Genomic DNA, 21,729 nt, shown 5'->3' with positions numbered 1-21,729 from the left:
CCGCCCCCTTCCCCCCACGGGTCCGCAATGTTACGTTCCACTTCCGCTTTAGGACTTTCAGTGCGCTGGCTGCTGGCTCTTGATTAGTTTGTTCAACGACCCGGAAGTGATTGAGACGCGCGATTAGGGCGGAGAAAATGGCGGTGGCTGTGCGAACTCTGCAAGAGCAGTTGGAAAAAGCAAAAGAGAGCCTAAAAAATGTCGACGAAAACATACGGAAATTGACTGGCCGGGACCCGAATGAGACTAGGTGGGTTCCAGGATTAATGCATGTGTTGTGGTATTAAGGTTCCGCTCTGGTTCCTGGTTGGGTTGCGCCGCATGGCAGGCATGGTGTATGAAGCATTATACAGGCCACTGCCCTCATACAAACTTCCAGAAGGGCCTGCGTGCAGGCGATATCGGCCTTAGGCTGCAGCTAATTCGTGAGAATACGCAAGGCTGATGGGCTTCTTTATCATTTGTGCAAACTCGCAGGCCGTGCTGCAGCATTGTGTTTAATGAATGGTTCTGCCTGTGTAGCCCTGTGTGGCTTACATAGTGCTTATTAGGCAGTGAATGGGCTTTAACGCTGAGGCAATCATCTGCGGACGCGGGGAAACTATGTTTTTGTTGCGGAACTATTTTATTTTACTACAGTATTTTACACATATTACAACAAAGGGCTCCAATCCCTATTTCCCTTTCTAAATTGATTGTGCCGAGACCAGGCTTCCCTATACAGATATAAAAGCAAATGTGTCTATATATAGCTATGGGACTTGTGGTACTACATTTAAATTGCAGCCCAGCCTATCAGGCATCTGCACTTCCTCCCAACTGTTTGTTTATACAGTAGTAGTGTTTGTAAAGCAGACTGCAGTGGAGCCATGGTGGCAGCCGCTCAAGTTGAACAAGGCAAAAGGGCTCCTACAGCAGATCAATAAACTTTGTAGAGTACAATGAGTGCAGTTCTTACACAAGTAGAAAAATAAGGGGTCAAATGCCTTTCATGGCATTAAACAATACTATAGAATTAAAGGGGCAGTTTACATTTAAATTAACATTTGGTATAGTAGGCATTTATATTCTGAGACAATTTGCAATAGGTTTTCATTTGTTGTGGCTTTTCAATTAGAGCTTTTTGTTCAGATATGTGGTTACTGGGGTCTTATTTACCTTAGCAACCAGGCTACTTCTGGGGCCAGTGGACACCCCCCCCCCCCCCCCACTGGAAATAAGCAGAAGAGTAAGGCAAGTAATTAAAATCTGTTTAAAAGTTGCTAAGAATAGGACATTCTATAACATACTAAAAGTTAGGGTAAAGATAGTGCTTAAAACCCTTCTCACATACAATAGGGTAATTTGTTGCCAAGTAATAGTTTTCAGATCAAACGTTGAATGTATAAAAATATTTTTACTTTTTGATGTTACTGGCCCTTTAAAGGAACAGTAACACCAAAAAATAAAAGAGCTTTAAAGTAATAAATATATAATGCACTGTTGCCCTGCACTGGTAAATCTGGTGTGTTTGCTACAGTAACACTACTATAATTTATTTAATAAGCTGCTGTGTAGCCACGGGGGCAGCCATTCAAGCTGGAAAAAAGGAGAAAAGGCACAGGTTACATAGCAGATAACAGATAAGTTCTGTAGAATACAATAGTGTTTTATCTGTTATCTGCTATGTGCCTGTGCCTTTTCTCCTTTGAATGGCTGCCCCCATGGCTACATAGCAGCTTATTTATATAAACTATAGCAGACTTTCTGAAGTAAACACACAATGTTTACCAGTGCAGGGCAGCAGCACATTATATTTTAGTTACTTTTATACACTTTCATTTTTTGGTGTTACTGTTCCTTTAAACAAAAGCACATATGTGAACTGGCTGTTTTGTGTAGGATCCTAACTAGGTTTCTGTTATACATATGACACAAATATGATGGGTCTTCATAGTGGTTACCTTGCATTCTCTAGCACCTCAGATCTTGGGTCTTTTATATTTGTGTCTCAAACAGATTTTCAGTGTGTTGTTTTTGTTGAGCATTAAGAGCAAGTGTCAGACTTTGCTAGAATCACTTTTTTTTTTTTTTTTGACAATTGCTGAACATCAGCTACTTTGGAAGAAGCATGTGTAGACAGCAATAATATAAAATATTATTTGTGCCAGTTTGTTAATGTGGATCCACCTCTGGAAGGGAAAGGAAATCTTTCTGCAATGCAAATGCTGATATTCAGCTCTTAGTGATGCAAATAATAATTTAGAAATGTTAATTGTGTATTATACACTGGGTATACTTACATGTTTTTAGCATCCTGCTTTTTTCTTACTATCTCTGGTAAGTTAGTTTCACTTTCTTTGGCTGCTGATCGTATACCTTTCAACTCTACGTTTATAGTAATAATCCTTTTATTGATTGGTGCATACATTTTCTGTGAAAACTGAATCAGTGTTCCTAATTTGTTTCAGGCCTGCACAAGCAAGACGACTGTCCCTCACAGGTCCTAATGTAGTTGGAGGTAGAGGCCGCGGTGGGATTTTACTAAGGTATGAAACTCATTGACATATTTAAAATCGTTGTTTATTACTTAAGTGAACTGTTTGTTGTGCCTGTTCCAGTTTGCCATTTTGAATATTCACAGTAAAGATTTGTGCACTTCTGTTGTACTTAGATGCTTAGCCTATCAGGTCATGGTAACATTACTGGGGGCCAAGTTGTTAGGCGCACCCCCTTTGAAAAAGATGAGCACCGGAACGTGGTAACAGGTTACAGACTAGAATCACTGGTTATACCTAAGCGCCCCACCCCCCACTTGTCAGTATACACCCCTTTTTAACATTAACTGAATGAATATGACTTGAGCTTGAACATACTTTTTGCCTATTGTTTAATTAAGAAATATCTATGTTTTTTTTTTATTTCTGGTACTAAACAAGAATGAGTCCAGTTTAATTTTAGAAATTGCTGGTCTTCAAAAAAAAAATTTTAGAGGAGCTGATCAAACTAATTACTTGTCTGCTGAGAAGCCCCTGATACCAAGCTGCTTAAAGGTTGCTGCGTAGATAAAGAAGAGGTTTAAGATGGGTACTCAGAACAAATTCTGAGGGGAATTCATTGAACATAGTGCAACTTTTAAATTAGTGTTTTATTTATTTAGTCAATTCAGTAATTGACCACTGTGGGTTAGTATTCATACAACCAGAGCTTAGGTGCAAGAGAAGATATAGCTGCTGCATGCTTCCCCAGCATAGTTCTTACATTCATTTATCCTCATTGTGTGCAGTCACCTCCTGCTGTGCCACAAATGGACTATACAGAATAACACACATTTGTGTTGCATCTTATGTGATTTTTCAAAACAGTCGGGTTAATGGTCTCCTAATAAAACTGAGCACATTGATAGCACATAGGATAGATAACAATCGGCAGCTAGGCAAACCTGATAGGCAACTGAAGCCTGTCTATGGGGGTGTTCCAATAAAGGGGCCATATTAAAAGATGGGTATTTTTTTTTTACCCAGATAAAAACAGGCACCATATATTCATCATTTTCTACAACATTAGGGGCATTTTTAATTGTGCTGTTTGATGGCTTTAAAGGAGAACGAAAGGCAAAGTCACTTGGGGGTGCCAAAATGTTAGGCACCCCCAAGCGACTTAATTCGCTTACCTTGTACCCCAGGCTGGTGCCCCTGTTAGGAGAAAAAGGCACCAGCCTGGGGTACCTGTAGTGAGCGCTTCCTTTTCCTGCAAATGCCAGCGGCCGGCGCATGCACAGTAGAGTGAAAAGCCGACTTCTCTGTTAAAGTTCAGCTTTTCACTCTACTGCGCATGCAGTGGGGGTGCCTAACATTTTGGCACCCCCAAGTGACTTTGCCTTTCCGTCTCCTTTAATAATACATTAAAATGCTCTATTATTGTTCTAAAAATTCTAAAATACTGAAGGTACAGTACAGGATTAGAGTTTTATTTTCAGTGCTCATTTTTACTGTACATTTGGTGATTGTGGGAGGAAAGGAATTTCATTGAAAATTTATGCTAACTTTTGGCAGCAGTAGGGGGTGAAGTACAAATTAAAACAGCAATGATAAGCTGGTGCTTTATAATAAAATAAACTATTAAAATAAGCAGGAAACATCTTCATGCACAGGGCTCGTGTTGAATATTGATTTATTGCACCTTAGATGTCTTTGACCCTGCTAATAACTTTGTCACAGCCCATACATTCCCCACTGTGGACATAAATAATAAATAAATGTGATGTGCACTTCCTAGGTTGTTTTAAACTGGGGTTGGTATTTGATACCCCTAGTTTGGCATGTCATTGGTTAGAAGACGTGTGCAATCATTGTGGGTTAGCTGCTAGAATTATGCACATAACCAAATATTGAATTTCAACTCCAAATCCTGTATCTCATTGTATGCCAAAATAGACTAACATAATACACTGCACTCATGCACTTCTTATGCAGATAGTAGTGGTTGATAGATAATAATAGAAAATATATAGTACATATATGATATTTGTATATGGTTTTTTTAATTATTTAATTTTGTTTCTTAAGGCGTGGACTCTCTGATAGTGGAGGAGGGCCCCCAGCCAAACAGAGAGACTTTGAAGGTGCACTCAACAGGTGAGAACTGCCTTTTTCCACCATTATTGCTAGCCCAATGCAGGAAGGTGGAGAGATACTGGCATCATTTTTATCCTCATAAAAGAATCAGTTTGACGTTTCTCATTTTGTGTTTTAACTTGAAACACTTGATTCATAAGCCATGGATAGCCCATGTCCATTTTATTTACAATGCTTTTTAATTCTTTGCATATAACAGTATTTTTTTCTGTTCAATGCATGATTGAGGGGGGGGTTCAGTAAAAGGGTAAAACCCATCTTACTGAAATATGTCTTGGGCTGTGACCCTGCAGATATCCAAGGTTTTTGCAACATTGGAAGACCTGACCTAGCAATTACAAGACCAACTTGATAAGATTTCAAATTATTTAGTAAAATAGTCTGTATTTACTCTATGTTAATCTAAAGTTCCATGTTAATCTACCGTTTGATCCTACAGTGTAAAACTTATATTTGATACAAGTCAATCTATAAGTTTAACTGTATTGTCAACTAAAGGGCCCTAACCAAATGTTGGATCAAAGTAGTTGTTTGAGACAAAGAAGTTTAAAAACCATTTGTGTATATGTGTTAAAATTAAACAGAGTTGGGTGAAGTGAATTACTTGTAGAAGTTTTGATTGTCTATTTATATGAACATGACCCACCCCCCTGGGCCTCTTGTTAATAGCCCAGTTTCAAGTCAAACTTGATGTTGCACACTTCTTGTCTTTTCGTGGCCGTTGGCTGATGGCTTCTGGCTATATTCAGTAGCAGCGCTCACCCAAAAATTATCAAGATTTGGTGTGTATCAGACAATGTTCATGTACCTCTCCTATTCATACCCCAGTCTCTCCTTTAAACTGGTTGCTAAGGTAAAACAAGATCCTAGCAACCAGATAGCTGCTGAACAAGAAGTTAAATAACCGATGTTTTGAGAAAATCTGCAGTTGGTTTTCATTCATGGTTTTTCAATGTCCGTGTCATAATAAAAGTTAAAGGTAAACAACCCCTTTAATAAAAGTGCTGATTTCTGATGGCTTTTGGCTACAGGTACCACTAGTTATCAGGTGCAGTCATTCACCAGTAATGTAAGTTTTTGCGAATTTATGCTCCACTAATTTAAAACATTTCATAAGTGTTACAGTGTAGTATTTGTGTAAGGAAATCAGGCCAAAGTTCAATTAAAAAGAAATAGCGCTCATTTTATTTAAGCAGTAATGCAGTTTAAATAAATGCATATGATTCCTGTGGAATTTTGTAATAGGGGTAATTTTACTTTTCTAGGCTGGGTGGGGAGCGTCGCCAAAGAAGAGAGTCACGCCAGGAAAGCGACGCAGAGGATGAAGATGATAAAAAAGTATGATGTTCTTTTAAAGGAGACATACAGTGGCTTGCAAAAGTATTCGGCACCCTTGAACTTTTCCACATTTTGTCACATTACAGCCACAAACATGAATCAATTTAATTGGAATTCCACGTGAAAGACCAATACAAAGTGGTGTACACGTGAGAAGTGGAACAAAAATCATACATGATTGCAAACATTTTTTACAAATAAATAACTGCAAAGTGGGGTGTGCGTAATTATTCAGCCCCCTTTGGTCTGAGTGCAGTCAGTTGCCCATAGACATTGCCTGATGAGTGCTAATGACTAAATAGAGTGCACCTGTGTGTAATCTAATGTCAGTACAAATACAGCTGCTCTGTGACGGCCTCAGAGGTTGTCTAAGAGAATATTGGGAACAACAACACCATGAAGTCCATCAGAGTTGATGGGAAGATGGATGGAGCCAAATACAGGGCAATCTTGGAAAAAAAACCTCTTGGAGTCTGCAAAAGACTTGAGACTGGGGCGGAGGTTCACCTTCCAGCAGGACAACGACCCTAAACATAAAGCCAGGGCAACAATGGAATGGTTTAAAACAAAACATATCCATGTGTTAGAATGGCCCAGTCAAAGTCCAGATCTAAATCCAATCGAGAATCTGTGGCAAGATCTGAAAACTGCTGTTCACAAACGCTGTCCATCTAATCTGACTGAGCTGGAGATGTTTTCAAAGAAGAATGGGCAAGGATTTCAGTCTCTAGATGTGCAAAGCTGGTAGAGACATACCCTAAAAGACTGGCAGCTGTAATTGCAGCAAAAGGTGCTTCTACAAAGTATTGACTCAGGGGGCTGAATAATTACGCACACCCCACTTTGCAGTTATTTATTTGTAAAAAAATGTTTGGAATCATGTATGATTTTCGTTCCACTTCTCACGTGTACACCACTTTGTATTGGTCTTTCACGTGGAATTCCAATAAAATTGATTCATGTTTGTGGCTGTAATGTGACAAAATGTGGAAAAGTTCAAGGGGGCCGAATACTTTTGCAAGCCACTGTATGTGATACGTGAAAAAACCCTAATTCTGTGGGCAATAATGAATAATTTATGGTGTTGCTTTCACTTTGGGCTAAAAATTATCATTATTATTTATTGGAGCTCTCTATAGATCTGCTCACAGAGATACAGTACCTCACAGACGGTTAATGATCAAATTGAGGAATATTGGCCTAGAACATAATATTTGTAATTGGATAGAGAACTGGCTGAAGGATAGATCACAAAGAGTGGTGATAAATTGAACATTTTCTAATTGGACCAGTGTGGTTAGTGGAGTACCGCAGGGGTCTGTCCTTGGTCCTTTGCTTTTTAACTTGTTTATTAATGACCTGGAGGTGGGCATAGACAGTACTGTTTCTATTTTTGCTGATGACACAAAATTGTGCAAAACTATAAGTTCCATGCAGGATGCTGCCACTTTGCAGAGCGATTTGAAAAAATTGGAAAACTGGGCAGCAAACTGGAAAATGAGGTTCAATGTTGACAAGTGCAAAGTTATGCACTTTGGTAGAAATAATATAAACATGAACTATCTACTGAATGGTAGTTTGTTGGGGGTATCCTTTATGGAGAAGGATCTGGGGGTTTTTGTAGATAACAATTCCAGGCAGTGTCTAATTCCAGGCAGTGTCATTCTGTGACTACTAAAGCAAATAAAGTGCTGTCTTGTATAAAAAAGGGGCATTGACTCAAGGGATGAGAACATAATTTTGCCCCTTTATAGGTCCTTGGTAAGGCCTCACCTTGAGTATGCAGTGCAGTTTTGGGCTACAGTCCTTGAGAAGGATATTTAATGAGCTGGAGAGAGTGCAGAGACTTGCAACTAAACTGGTTAAGGGGATGGAAGATTTAAACTATGAGGTTAGACTGTCGAGGTTGGGGTTGTTTTCTCTGGAAAAGAGGTGCTTGAGAGGGGACATGATTACTCTGTACAATTACATTAGAGGGGATTATAGGCAGATAGGGGGTGGTCTTTTTTCCCATAAAAACAATCAACGTACCAGAGGTCACCCCTTTAGATTAGAGGAACCGAGTTTCCATTTGAAGCAGCGTAGGTGGTTTTTCACGGTGAGGGCAGTGAGGTTGGGGAATGCCCTTCCTATAGATGTGGTAATGGCAGATTCTGTTAATGCCTTTTAAGAGGGCCCTGGATGAGTTCTTGAACAATCAGAATATCCAAGGCTATTGTGATATTAATATCTACAGTTAGTGGTTGTGTATATATAGTTTATGTATGTGAGTGTATAGCTTGGTAGGTGTGGGTTGTGTGTGCTGGGTTTACTTGGATGGGTTGAACTTGATGGACTCTGGTCTTTTTTCAACCCTATGTAACTATGTGTCTGTTTAAAATCAGGGGTGGGTTTGTCCTAATGGTCCCTGACAGACACACAGTGGGTGGGGCATAGCCAATTGCAACCCTGCAGTGACACAAGCAAAGACAGGCTTCAGTTTCTAGGTCAGCCTAGCTTCTGATTGGTTCCTATCCTACAATGAAGTGCTCTGAGGGCTGCCAGCTCCCCTGCACAGTTTGGGAAAGGGGGCAGCGGGAAGAAGAACAGATGGGTGGGATTGGTAGGGGTTTTTTGTGAAATTTTCAGTACATCTGCCTGAAACACTACTCTCAAGTATATTTAGAGAAGTATAATGCGCTGGCACATTCTTGTTTTTTATACAATATATCTCCTTTAATCCAAGAGTGGGGTTGCTTTAATGTTGTCCTACGTGTCAAAGGTACTTACTCCTATTTTGTTTCTAAATTGTAGCCAGCGTTGCAGTCCTCAGTTGTTGCTACCTCCAAAGAACGTACACGCCGAGATCTTATACAAGATCAGAACATGGATGAGAAAGGCAAACAAAGGTAGAAAAAATTTACTTTTGCACCCCCCCCCCCTTTTTTTCTTTTTTGTCAAAACAGTTGACTTAAAATCGAAGTTGGAGGTTTAAGTCTTGCATATAATTTTATTTTCTTCTTAATTACAGGAATCGGCGAATATTTGGCCTGTTGATGGGTACTCTTCAGAAGTTTAAGCAAGAGTCAAATGTGGCAACAGAGCAGGTAATGTATGCTTGGTAATTTGTAATTTTTTGTCTGTGCCAATATAACATGTCATGCAAATATTTGTTTTGCACGTCTTCAGCCAAAGTGACTAATTTACTTACAATTTCTCCTATCCAAACTGCAGCAAAAAAGGCGCCACGAAATAGAACAAAAGCTTGAAGTGCAGGCTGAAGAAGAAAAGAAACAAGTGGAGACTGAGAGACGTGAGCTCTTTGAGGAAAGGCGGACTAAACAGACAGAGCTACGCCTTCTGGAACAGAAGGTTGAGCTTGCCCACTTGGTAAGTTACACACTAACTACATTTTAAAAAATTGGTTTATATGTTGTTCTAATAGTTAGTGGCTGCTTTGAAAAGGGACCATTTCTACTTCTGATTCATTTTAAACTATGTACAAATGTTCATAATAAGCATGCAGCAAATCAGAATAGCAAACTGAATATGAGATCTAATTGTGGACTCCGGGTTAAGCATAGTCAAAAATTGCTTTAATTACCCAGACTTATTGAGATGAATAAAACTGATATGGGTAATCCTGAAATTTTCATTTGTAATTTCAAATTATGTCCAGCTTTCTGGTGCTTAAAGCAAAATCTGAATTATGTATTTGTTTGGAAGTACTCAGTGCACCTGTCCTGATTTAGATGCGCCATGGTGAATTTTGTGTGGGTGAATGCAAAGCGTTCTACTACATTACTGTAATCTATGCACACTTAGATGCAAAAAAAAAAAAAAGAACTTTTATTAGAATACACACAAGTACAAAACACCTTCAAGAAGCTGCAAGATTTGTCTAATAGAAAAATCTCCACTTGTAATATAGGGGTTACAATCAATCTGTAATCTTTGTAAACCATATAGGGCAGATATGAGAGATACTGAATAATCCTAGGCTGTACCCTGGTTCTCTTGGCCTACAGACTGCAGCTGTCAGACAAAATAGCATTCTAATCAAAAGTATTATCATATCTGTATCATGTGATGCGAGTATGATGATGGCACTGTAAAGTGCACACTAGGGGTTTTGTCTATTTATAGGGTTTGTACCAGCAGGACAAATTGCTGCATCTTAATAGTAATGATGAAATCCAATTCTTTATCGGATCTGCAAAGTTTATTTATTTTTGCATTCAATTTCGCCTATCCAAGGGTCTTTTTGGTCTTCCACATGGCTATTTTCTTTTGAGCAGTTGTCTGTGTGATAGACATGGATGCAAGCAGACAGCTTCTCACAAGTAAAGGTTATATCATTCCCCTGTAAAAGTGACAGGCAAGATCAAACTGGCCTAAAAAAAAATGTTTCCGTTCGATTCTCACAGAGCAACTGATGGCCACGGACTGACTAACTTTTGTAGTGTGACGACACACAGAGCTACTAGTACTGTGTTTCCCCGAAAATAAGAACTACCCAAAAAATAAGCCCTAGCAGGATTTCTATGCATTTGTTAAATATAAGCCCTACACCGATAATAAGACCTAGTGATGGGCGTGGCTCCGCGCTATGCATTTCGGCATGAAGCGATAAGGAAGACTGGAATACCTTTTATCTGCCCTAGCTCCTTTCTCCTAGCTGTTCGCACGTGTGGTAACCGCAGACGCAGGCAATCCTATTACACATGCGCAAACGGCTAGGGGAAAGGAGTTCATGCATCACTAGCGCCAGCCCCACCAACAAGGTCTGCTCTCCCTGTCATGTCCAGGCCATACTGTCTCCTTGTGTGTCCCCAGGGGGAAGAAGGAAAGCTGAGGCTGCTATTTTACCCAGCAACAGTCTGTGGGCCTCTCTCACCCCCCCCCCCCCCCCCACTGGCAAATGTGGGTAAATAGCATGGGCAAGAGTAAAAAAAAAAAAAAGAATTTTAAATGAAAGTGTACTGAACAACAGTTTTTATTTGAGGAAACTGAATTGAATTTTTCAGTTTCTAATGTTTAAGACAAACTATTTTTTTAAGGGGGGCAGGATACTCCTTACCTCTTGTATTGGTTATTGGTTCTTATGTATTTATTCTTTTATGTTGAAATAATGTATACATACATTTATCATACAATGTTGTGGAACATTGTCACTTTGTAACATAGTAAGTTAGGTCGAAAAAAAGACATATGTCCATCAAGTTCAAACATAATGCCTATATAAACTGCCTAACTGCTACTTGATCCAGAGGAAGGCAAAAAACCCCATCTGAAGCCTTTTACTTGCCACAGAGGGGAAAAAATTCCTTCCGGACTCCAAGATGGCAATCGGACCAGTCCCTGGATCAACTTGTACTAAAAGCTATAGCCCATAACCCTGTATTCCCTCACTTGCTAATAAGCCATCCAGCCCCTTCTTAAAGCTATATAATGTATCAGCCAGTATGACTGGTTCAGGGAGGGAATTCCACAACTTCACAGCTTAAACGGAACCTCCTTTCTTCTAAATGGAATGAGTGCCCTTGTTTCGGTTGGAAGGACCTACTGGTAAATAAATCATTTGAGATGTTATAATATGATCCCCTTATATATTTATACATAGTTATCATATCACCTCTTAAGCGCATCTTCACCAGTGTAAACAGACCCAACTTGGCCAGTCTTTCTTCATATCTGAGACTTTCCATACCCTTTACCAACTTAGTTGCCTTTCTTTGGACCCTCTCTAATTGAATAATGTCCCGTTTGAGCACTGGAGACCCAAACTGAACAGCATATTCTAGATGGGGCCTTACCAGCGCTCTGTAAAGGGGAAGAATAACCCCCTCCTCCCGTGAATCTATACCCCTTTAATACAGCTCAATACCCTGTTTGCCCTTGCCCCTGCTGCCTGGCATTGCTTGCTACAGCCAAGTTTATTATCTACAAGGACTCCAAGGTCCTTCTCCATTATGGATTTGCCTAGTGCAGTCCCATTAAGGGTATAAGTGGCTGCATATTTTTAAATCCCAGGTGCATGACCTTACATTTATCCACATTAAATCTCATCTGCCACTTAGCTACCCAGATTGGCAGTTTGTCAATATCCTGCTGCAAGGATGTCACATCCTGGATAGAATTGACTGGTCTGCAGAGTTTTGTGTCATCTGCAAACACTGATACATTACTCATAATACCCTCCCCTAAGTCATTTATGAACAAGTTAAACAAAATGGACCCAGTACAGGACCCCACTGGTAACCTTACTCCAAGTTGAGACTGTACCATTAACAACCACCCTCTGTACCCAATCGTGTAGCCAGTTTCCTACGCACGTGCAAACGACTTCACTAATACCAATAGACCTTAGTACAGAAAGCTGTCATTTGTGGGGAACAGTATCAAATGCTTTGGCAAAATCCAAATTATCACATATACTGCACCCCGACTGTCCAGCTTCTTACAAACCTCATCATAAAAAGCAATTAAATTGGTCTGACATGAACTGTCATGTTAATAATTTAATGGCTTGTTTTCTGTTACAGCAAGAAGAGTGGAATGATCACAACAAAAAAATTATAAAATATATAAGAACCAAAACAAAGCCGCATCTGTTCTACATACCTGGCAGGATGTGTCCACCGAGCCAAAAGTTATTTGACGAGTCTCAGAAAAAACTGAATGGTAAGTATGTTTGGCTGTTAGGAACACAAACTAGTATTAAGTAACATTATAGAGTTGATTGCACACAAGAATGTTATTGCTGCGATTAATGGCAGAACTTGTTTGAATTGTGCAGGGACTTTAAAACAAATTAAGAAAGAAAGTTAAGAAGAAAACAGCAAAACATCTTTTACATTGCAGGAGTCTTTGCCAGTCTGATAAAATCAAAGGATATGTCCCCAATGCAATAATGCCTAACTAGTGTATTCTTATAAAATTTAAACTGTATAGAAGTCATGTTGTCTCTAGTCTAAAGGTAAATGGGGCATTAGCCGTAAAGAACTGCGTTGCAAGTGTGCACTGTCAGGCATTAATGTCAGTATGACAGCTTTTTGGGTAGCTACCCAATGAAAGCACCTGAGAAGCAACCCATAATCACAACCTCTGCTTATCTGCTTTGCCACTGTGCAGTAGATATCTCAATAGCCAGTGACTAAAGTAAGGCAATTCTAGGTGTGCTTGTAAGAGGTGCCTTAAAGTATGAATTGTGAAAAACAATTCTATAGGTATAGTTTCATAGTCCAGGAAAGTAGGAGTTGTAAAATTACATTATGCCAAGTCTTGTTTTTACTTCTAAGCTGCTAATGACCATTGTACTTTTTCACATAGCCTAATTTACTCTGTAAGTAAGGTATTTTTTGTAACATTATAAAAATGTTTAAATATTCTATTTTTCATTTCTTTTTCTAAACCACCCTTTTTCCTTTAGCAATATTTGAAAGCAGGCGGCTTGAGTTTGCTGAGCAGTTAAACAAAATGGAAGCTAGGCCTAGGCGTCAGTCCATGAAAGACAGAGACCAAGAGAAGAAGCCAGAGGAACAGAATGAAGAACATACGGAGGATCAAGAAGATGGTAAGGTGTCTCGGCATGATAGAGAGGTTGAGACAGGTAACCAGCCAAATGATGTAGATATGGAGGACACTCTAGAGGAAGATAAAGAGGTTAGCATTAGCGTGATGGATGTAGAAATGGCACATGATGCTAGAGGAGTCGAAGATATAGAAGATTCTAAGCAGATGGAGGAAAAGATAGAAGAGGAGGGTAGAGTTGAGGTAGAAGAATCCCAGAATAGTCAGTGGGAGGAAAGGGAAGTAGAGATTGTTGAAGAGGAAGTCAAGGAAGAAGAAACCAAGGATGAAATAAAAGAGGATATTAGTGAGGATCCGCAAACATTTGAGGTAAACCAGTCAGAGGTATTAGACTTGTTAGAGAATGTAAAGGACGGTGAAGATCAGAGTGAGGTTCAGACAGAAAATAATTTTACGCTTGAAGCTGAGACAGAAGCTACAAAAGAACCTGAACCTGAGAGGGAGGCTGACTCCCCAGAGAGACCACAGAAGGAGCTGGAGTTAATGTTCCCACCACCGGCCAGTTATGAGTCAAGGACTCAGCCTGAACACCACTTTAATGTGGATGAAGAGCATTTTGCTGAAAAAGAACAGATAGTGGCAGTGACTGTGCCTGTGGCTGAGACACAAGTAGAATATGCCCCAAAACCAGCCTCAGTCCATAAAGCTAAAAGAAGTAGGAGCAGGGGAAGAACTAAAAACAAAATGGGTAAAAGCAAGAGTAGTAGTAGCAGTAGTTCAAGCAGTAGTTCTAGCTCTAGTAGCAGTGGGAGCAGCTCTAGTAGTAGCAGTAGCCGAAGCAGTTCAAGCAGCAGTAGCAGCAGTGGGAGTAGCAGCCGAGACAGCAGTAGTAGCAGTAGCAGCAGCAGTAGTGAAAGTCGAAGTCGCAGCAGAGGTCGTGGGCATGCCAGAGATGACAAACGCAGGAGGAGTGTGGAGCACAAGAGGAGAGATGGAGCAGGTGTAGAGAGAAGTCACAAGTCTTCAAAAGGCAGTGGCAGAGACTCCAAGGGATCCAAGGACAAAAGTTCAAGGTCTGACAGGAAGAGGACCACTTCAGAAGGTAGTCGGTCAGGAAAGCGACCCTCAAGAAGTGAGAGAGACCGTAAATCAGACAGGAAGGACAAAAGACGTTGACAGATCCAACATGTGCTTACATATTTTAAGTCATCCCCTGGGAAGATATGGTGCTGCCTTAGCAATTGCATGATAACCATTTTGGGAAGCACAGACTTTTATTTTTCTTTTACTTTTTTTTTGCATAATTTTGTAATAGGTTGATGTCAGTTCTGATCAATTTAAATAAAACAAAGAAAAGTAAAGAATTTTACCAATTTTTGCCTCCTTCTGTTTATCCACTTATACAACAACCGTATTTTTACTAACACTTTGAAAAGGCAGGCAGTTTGTTATGAATGGGCTGGCTTCGTTTGAGGCAAAGGCTTTTCAAATACACAATTTGCCAGTCCATTGTAGGAAAAGATATATTTGAGAATAGATGCAGATTCTCAGCAAGTAGGACAATTATAATGTGCTCTGCTTTGATTGCAAATTTGTTTTTTGTTTTTTTTTTTTTAAGGATTTTGTAGGAATGGCACTTTTTTTTACACTTGAAGCTTTTGCATGCATACAACTCCCAGTATCCCTCCAAATGCTAGAAGATGGTAGAGTACTGCTACATTTGGCCAAAAGTTGCCTGTCTCAGAGGTGATGCAGAGTTCTTGTTCTGATATTTGAGCCCTGAGTATATGTGCACGCCACAGATCCGAAAATGCAATATTGAGCAGTATAATAAGTATTTTATTGCTGATGTGAACTAGCAGCTTTTAAGGAAACTGTTAAATACAACTTTGTAACTTTTTTGTTTTTGTAATTCATTAATAGTGAATAGTTATGTATAAGTTTGTGTGTATAGCATTTTTATATTGTGTGGACTTCTTTGAATCTGTTAATTTCCTGCAGTGTCTGGCACTTGGCTAGACCTTCATGCCTAGTGGATACAAGTACAGTCAAAAGTCTGCCTACCTGCCACTTGAAAAACTCCATAATTTATATAACGGCATATTTCTAAATGGTCTTTATATGACAGTCTATCATGTTTTATACTCTAATTTCTCTGCCTATATGGATATATCTGCAGGAGCTACCAATTTGTTTTGTTGTGTTTTCATTCACTTCCAAAGAATGTCAGGTTTTTGTTATTTCTTGCACCAAAAAGGGCAAAATCTGCTTCCAGTCACACACATCAGCAGTCCCCTAAGAAACCTCTAAATAAACAAGATCCTTCTTTTCCCCATCTGCTGCATGTTCTGTGCGATAAGGAGAGGGCTTCTGAGTGGACTGCCGATTTGTTTTGATTGTACTTGGAAGAACGAAGTATTGTGAGTACTGTCAGCGCCGGATTTCAAAAGCAGCCGCCCCTAGGCCGTCCCCCATTCGCGCCCCCTGCACATGCGCGAACAAGCCCCCCCCCCCTCCCCCCATGCCGCGCCGACGCAAGCGCGCATGTGCAGGCATTTAACTCCCATACGGAGCAGTGGGGAGAAATCCCCACTGCTCCGCATCGGAGCAAAATTTCGTTGCGGGGGGGCAGCATGCCCCTAAATTTGTACCGCCCTAGGCCCGGGCCTTTGCGGCCTCTCCGCAAATCCGGGCCTGAGTACTGTCTGTTTTAAAGTTTGCCCAGTTAAGTCCAAGAAATAATAAACACCATACATATTTCTTAATTAAACTACTAGTCAAATAGTATGTGCAGTACAAGCCCTTTTGATTGAATTCATGTTAAAAAAAGGGATACGCCCACTTCAAATGAATTGCTGTTCTGAAATTAGCTTTGCACACAATCTAGAATTAACAGAAATGCGTGGGTATCACCTTAAGCTTATTTGGTAGTTTAAATAAAGATATGCTGAGAAATATGAAAAGCATAGCCTACATACCCAAATCTTTATCATCTATTAAAAGTAAACTAAATGTAAATTCACTACTTGTGAATTGCTGCTCCCTCTTATCATACTTTCACATCACATTTGTGATCATATACCAACACCTCTAAACTGCAGGCAGCATTGAGTTGGCAGGGTTTGTACCTTGCCACAGATCTGACGGCATATGGTTTTTGTTCTGTTGAAGGTCGTCACAGTTGAATAGCATCCGCACTCAGGTCAATTTCTTTATCAGATTTTCCACACTTTAGCGACTGCACCGTCAATTGCTGGAACATTCCTCATCTTTCAACTTAGTTGAACTATGGCACTCTAGGGTGCAACCCCTTTCTCTTGGGTGGTTACACTTTCTTAGCCCATCATCCTGGTAACAGAAAACTGCAGACAGGTATTAGATCTATGAGGGTATATTCTACCCTGCAGTAGCATATATAAAAGTTCTGTTACTAATGAATTCTTGATAGGCTAAAAAAAGGTTGGAACTGGGAAGAATGATACTTTAACTATTGTAGATTTTGTTCTTACTAGTATATAAGCCCCTCTGGAGATCTGTGTTTTATTTTGGATTCATCAGAGGGTGGCTTCTTCACTTCTGCTTGATGTGGTAAATGGATAGTGGCTGTACTTCTCCACAGGCAACATTTGGCTGCTGCAGGATGTAAAAAGTTTTCAATCTGTTATGCATTTGACTTTAAGGTTGGTGGTGCCAATGGCTTCTGTTAGTGTCTAAACCAGGACTACATTTCAGGTGTAAGGAAATGTGTACATACAGATACATTGCAGATACAAACAAACATTCTGTGTAATGTAGCAGTCTATCTGGCACGGTGGCCTTGGTGTCCGTATTGCCAGTGTTTTTATAATTTTGCAAATCAACACTAACTTGGTGACCTAGTCTTTGTGTGCAAATAAAGTCATTTATTTCAACTTTTCCCTTTTCTTTTCCTTATTGGTTTTGAGCTTGTGTGGATTCTGCTCAACGGCAGAAGTAACACTGAATATTTTTCTCTTACTGCTAAGAAATATGCAGCTGTAGTTTACATTTTCTTCTAGACAATTCACACGCCTGAACCAGTAGGTGCTTCAATCTTTAAAGCAAAGCCGCTAGTGTCTGCAACTCAGCTTAGTTACATTCCCTTTGCAGTCAGGCCAAGCAATGTTCTGTTCCTTAACCAAAATAAAATGCACCTTAAAGGAGAAAGAAAGGTAAAAACTAAGTAAGCTTTATCAGAAAGGTCTATGTAAATACAGCTATAAGCACTCACAGAAACGCTGCACTGACTTCTCTGAAAAAAGATTTCTTGTGTCTGTAATTCCTGTGCCAGACACATAGCTCTCTGCTCTCTCCCCTCTCCTGCTCCCCCCTCTCTCTCAAGAATGCCAAAAACTCACTCCCCCCCCCCTTAGGAATGTGGATCTGAGCCAATCAGCAGGAAGCTGATTCACTGAGCAAGTTCAATTGGTCTGGGTGTCTGTGCAGGAGCGAGGCATTATGGGAACTTTCTTTACACAGCTCAGCGTTTTTTTCTTCCTGTTTGGCTTCTGATCATCTGAACGGGAGAAATATGGGGAGACTTGAGGGCACTATTGAGAGAACTGAAGGTATGCCTGCAGCTTGAGATTAACTCTTTACTAGCCTTTCCTTCTCCTTCAAATATCCAGAAATGCATAGACTTGAAGAATGGATCTTCCCACAATATGACCTTGTGCTGACCGATATCATTATGGTCCAATCATTTGGACATCGAGAGAGGACAGCATCATCAAGCCAATGTGATCCTTGTCCCAGTGGCATTTATAAACCTGCCGATAGAAATCTGCCAAAAATTGTCCTGATATTCATTGGGGTGGGCTCATACACGGGCAGGGAAGCTGCTGACTCTGTATAAAGGGGCAAAATCTGCCCATGTATGGCCAGCTTTAGACTGCTCTTGCAAGGTAAAGTTACTTGTTCTGCTGCAGAAGGATAAAAAGTTAAACAATGATGTGGTTAACAAATTAAATTACACAATTTTAGCACATTATAGGTTCCTTTTACATGGCTCAGCAAGAGGTGTTACACCAGCAGTATTTTGCATGTCTGTCCAGTTATAGAACAATAGTAGAGCCAGCAGCCAATGAAAAGAGACAGCAGAGCCAGTGTGATTTGAGAACCAGACTCACCCAACACTTATGTGAATTGCTGGTTGCTTAGACTGGACAAACCATACACACGTAAAAGATGCTAAGTACAAAAACTGTTTAGATTACTCTTTAAAATGGGGTGTAAAATCCAGTACTAGAGAAACAAAAGCTTTTCTAATGCATCTATTATACATTGGCTTTAATTAAATGTTCTAATAATGTTTTGTGGTTGCTGAGTATAATATAGAATCCCACATTCTATGCTATGTGTTGCTTGGGGAGGGGGCTTTGTTAAGTAATGTGGTCTATGCTGTCCAGTGTAGTGAAGAGTGCTCTGACTTATACATTGGGGAGACAAAACAACCTCTCTGTAAGAGAATGGCCCAACATAGGCGGGCAAACTCCTCAGGACAAGACTCAGCAGTCTATCTACACCTCAAAGAAAAAGGTCACTCTTTTGAGGACAGTAACGTGCATATTTTGGACCGAGAGGACAGATGGTTTGAAAGAGGTGTGAAAGAGGCCATTTATGCCAACCTGGAAAAACCATCCCTGAACAGAGGAGGGGGCCTGAGACACCGCTTGTCACCAACATACAATGGCGCGTTGACATCCTTACCCCGGCAGTTTCACAACAGTTCACACTTCCAGTCATGTACTTTGAAGGATTAACACCTTCATCAATGAGAATCTTGGTACCATTGTGATTGGATCATACCTTCTTACACCTGTCAGTTTCAGCTAACACCTAACTGAACAAGTCCAATGGAACCATTGTGATTGGATGTCTGTGACTCTACTACCATCAAGAGTTTAAATACCGGGGAATTCCCTACCAGTCATTTGAACTGAAGAAGCCACTCGGATGAGTGGTGAAACGTTTTCAAGAAAAACTCAGAAAAGTCCAGTTGTTTTAGACTTAATTCTACTAGATACTGGATACACAAGAGGTTCACAAACTGGCCAGCCCTCTTGGGAGACCCTGCATCATTTTGGGCGAATGCTTATTTTCTGTCCTAGATATGGAAAGCTTGATCAAAAGTCAGTTAGGTTAGAATTTTGGGTAAACATTTACATCCTCTCCAACTTTTAGTTTATTAAACTAACTCCTTCCTGGAGTCAGGAAGTATTTTTTACCCTCTGAGGCAAATTGGAGAGGCTTCAGATAGGATTTTTGCCTTTCTCTGCATCAACTAGCTGTTAGGCAGGTTTCACAACCTATGCTACCCTGCAGGAAAATGATGTACAGGTATGTGATCTTTTATCTGGATATCTAATATCCAGAAAACTATGAATTACACATCTCTAATAATGTACATTTTACATAATAGTAACTAATGCATATATAGACATCAGTGGCAAAACATTCCTATTGACTCTATACAATGTTTATATTTAGTTTATTTTAGTAGACGTTGACAACTGGTTTCTAGTAAGCCTACATTATCCATATACTCTGTGTAAGACATGGTGGATATAAATTCATATATATAATGTCAACCAAGATGTTAGTTTCTTACTTTTACTTGCTATACAGCACTTCCCTGATGTCACTGCCATCCTTACCCCCCCCCCCTTCTCCTTGTCACATACAATTGTGTAGCCTGGGCATGGGCATCAGGTCCCCCATTTAGGTGCATACACAAGATTTTGAGATGACACAAAACTTGTCTAAGGGCTTGTACTCTCAAGCTTTTGGTCCTGCATTCCCCCGTTCCACTGCAGGGGAGAGCAGGAATAAATGCATCCCTCTTTTTTTGATGTGGCTGTACTAACACACATGTAAGTGCTGAACATAGGTGGAATGCAACATTCTGCATTCTGTGTTCAGAATTTAGAGCTATTTTTTAGGATGACAGGTCCTCTTTAGGGCTCTGGCACACGGGGAGATTAGTCGCCGGCGTGATGGCGGGGAGATTAGTCGCCGGCGGGATGGCACACGTGGCGGCGCGATTTCCCCGAAATAGCAGAAAAAGCCTCACGAGTCTTTTCCGGCGATTTCGGGAAATCACGCCGCCGCGTGTGCCATACCGCCGGCGACTTACATGTTCGCCGGTGGGATGGCGGCTCATGGCAACTCGGGGAGATTAGTCGCTCGCGAACAGGGAGTTTTGTCGCGGGCGACTAATCTCCCCGTGTGCCAGAGCCCTTAATGTATGGTGATTTCAACTATTGAAAAAAGCCCATATCCAGAAATCTCCAGGTCCCAAGCATTCCAGATAATAGAGAGATCGAGAGATATCGGTACTTAGGTCACACTTCCACAAAAATACACTGTAAGTTTAGTTGTATCAGCACTATTTTTTAAGTTCCAAGTGAATTCATTATTGTGTGGTATTTATAAAAAGCTGGCACCCACAAGCAAAACAGTGATGGAAAGAAATATTAGCATGACTGTTTATCCATGATAATTAGTTTTGTTGGTATATTGTAGCTTAAATAATCTTGTGATTCAAAAAATAAATAAGGATCTGTTTATCATCATGAGTCCCTGGATATTGGTACTTTTACATTTAGCCAGATTCCTGTCTTTGTAGCATCTCACATAATTAATTAATATGTTTGTGTCCCCATCTGTTAAGCTAGCCATACACGCACCGATAATATCGGTTTCGTACAATATTCGGTGCATGTATGGCAACTAGGTGAGGCGACTGATATCGCAGGAGGCTGCGGATATCGGTTGACTCGCCAATCGGGCAGGTTAAAAGATTTTGATCGGGCGCCATAGAAGGCGCCTGAGCAAAACCTACCTTCAGGGCTGAATTGGCAGAAGGAGGTAGAAATCCTATTGTTTCTACCTCCACATCTGACGATTCATCCCTGAATGTCAGTGGAGGGTTGGAACGACCAATGGTCGCACGAATTACCGAAAATCGCCACTTATGTGGCCAGCTTTAGTCAGCACTAGCTCTTATCAAATAGAGGCATTTCTAGTCCCTGAACTTCCTTTTAGGTGGTAACACAATGTTCTCTATAATTTGGTCATGTATGCAAACAATACATTTTGTGTGCAGCAAAAAGGGAGTCCATGGACTAGAGGCCTCTAATTGATAAGTGGTGACTTACAGATGGGGACACAGACAGACTAACATATTAAAGAATTATTTGAGATGCTTCAGAGACAGGAATATATCTAAATATATCTAAATGTA

At 40.3% G+C, this 21,729-nt stretch overlaps 1 protein-coding gene across 1 annotated transcript; it reads left to right on the top strand.

The window, feature by feature from the left end:
- The first annotated feature begins 55 nt into the window (after nucleotides 1–55).
- Nucleotides 56–14,827, top strand: pnn (pinin, desmosome associated protein). Its single transcript, NM_001005707.1, is given in 9 exon segments — nucleotides 56–250; nucleotides 2,451–2,528; nucleotides 4,548–4,616; nucleotides 5,882–5,954; nucleotides 8,748–8,842; nucleotides 8,965–9,040; nucleotides 9,168–9,323; nucleotides 12,479–12,617; nucleotides 13,366–14,827. Coding segments are annotated over 9 exon segments (2,076 nt in total). The 5' UTR covers nucleotides 56–137; the 3' UTR covers nucleotides 14,643–14,827.
- Nucleotides 14,828–21,729: the final 6,902 nt, after the last annotated feature.

Source organism: Xenopus tropicalis, chromosome 8 (assembly GCF_000004195.4).
Source record: "Xenopus tropicalis strain Nigerian chromosome 8, UCB_Xtro_10.0, whole genome shotgun sequence".
NCBI lineage: Eukaryota > Metazoa > Chordata > Amphibia > Anura > Pipidae > Xenopus > Xenopus tropicalis.
The sequence above is the reverse complement of the archived record's forward strand: the minus strand, read 5'-3'. Positions and strand labels throughout refer to the sequence as shown.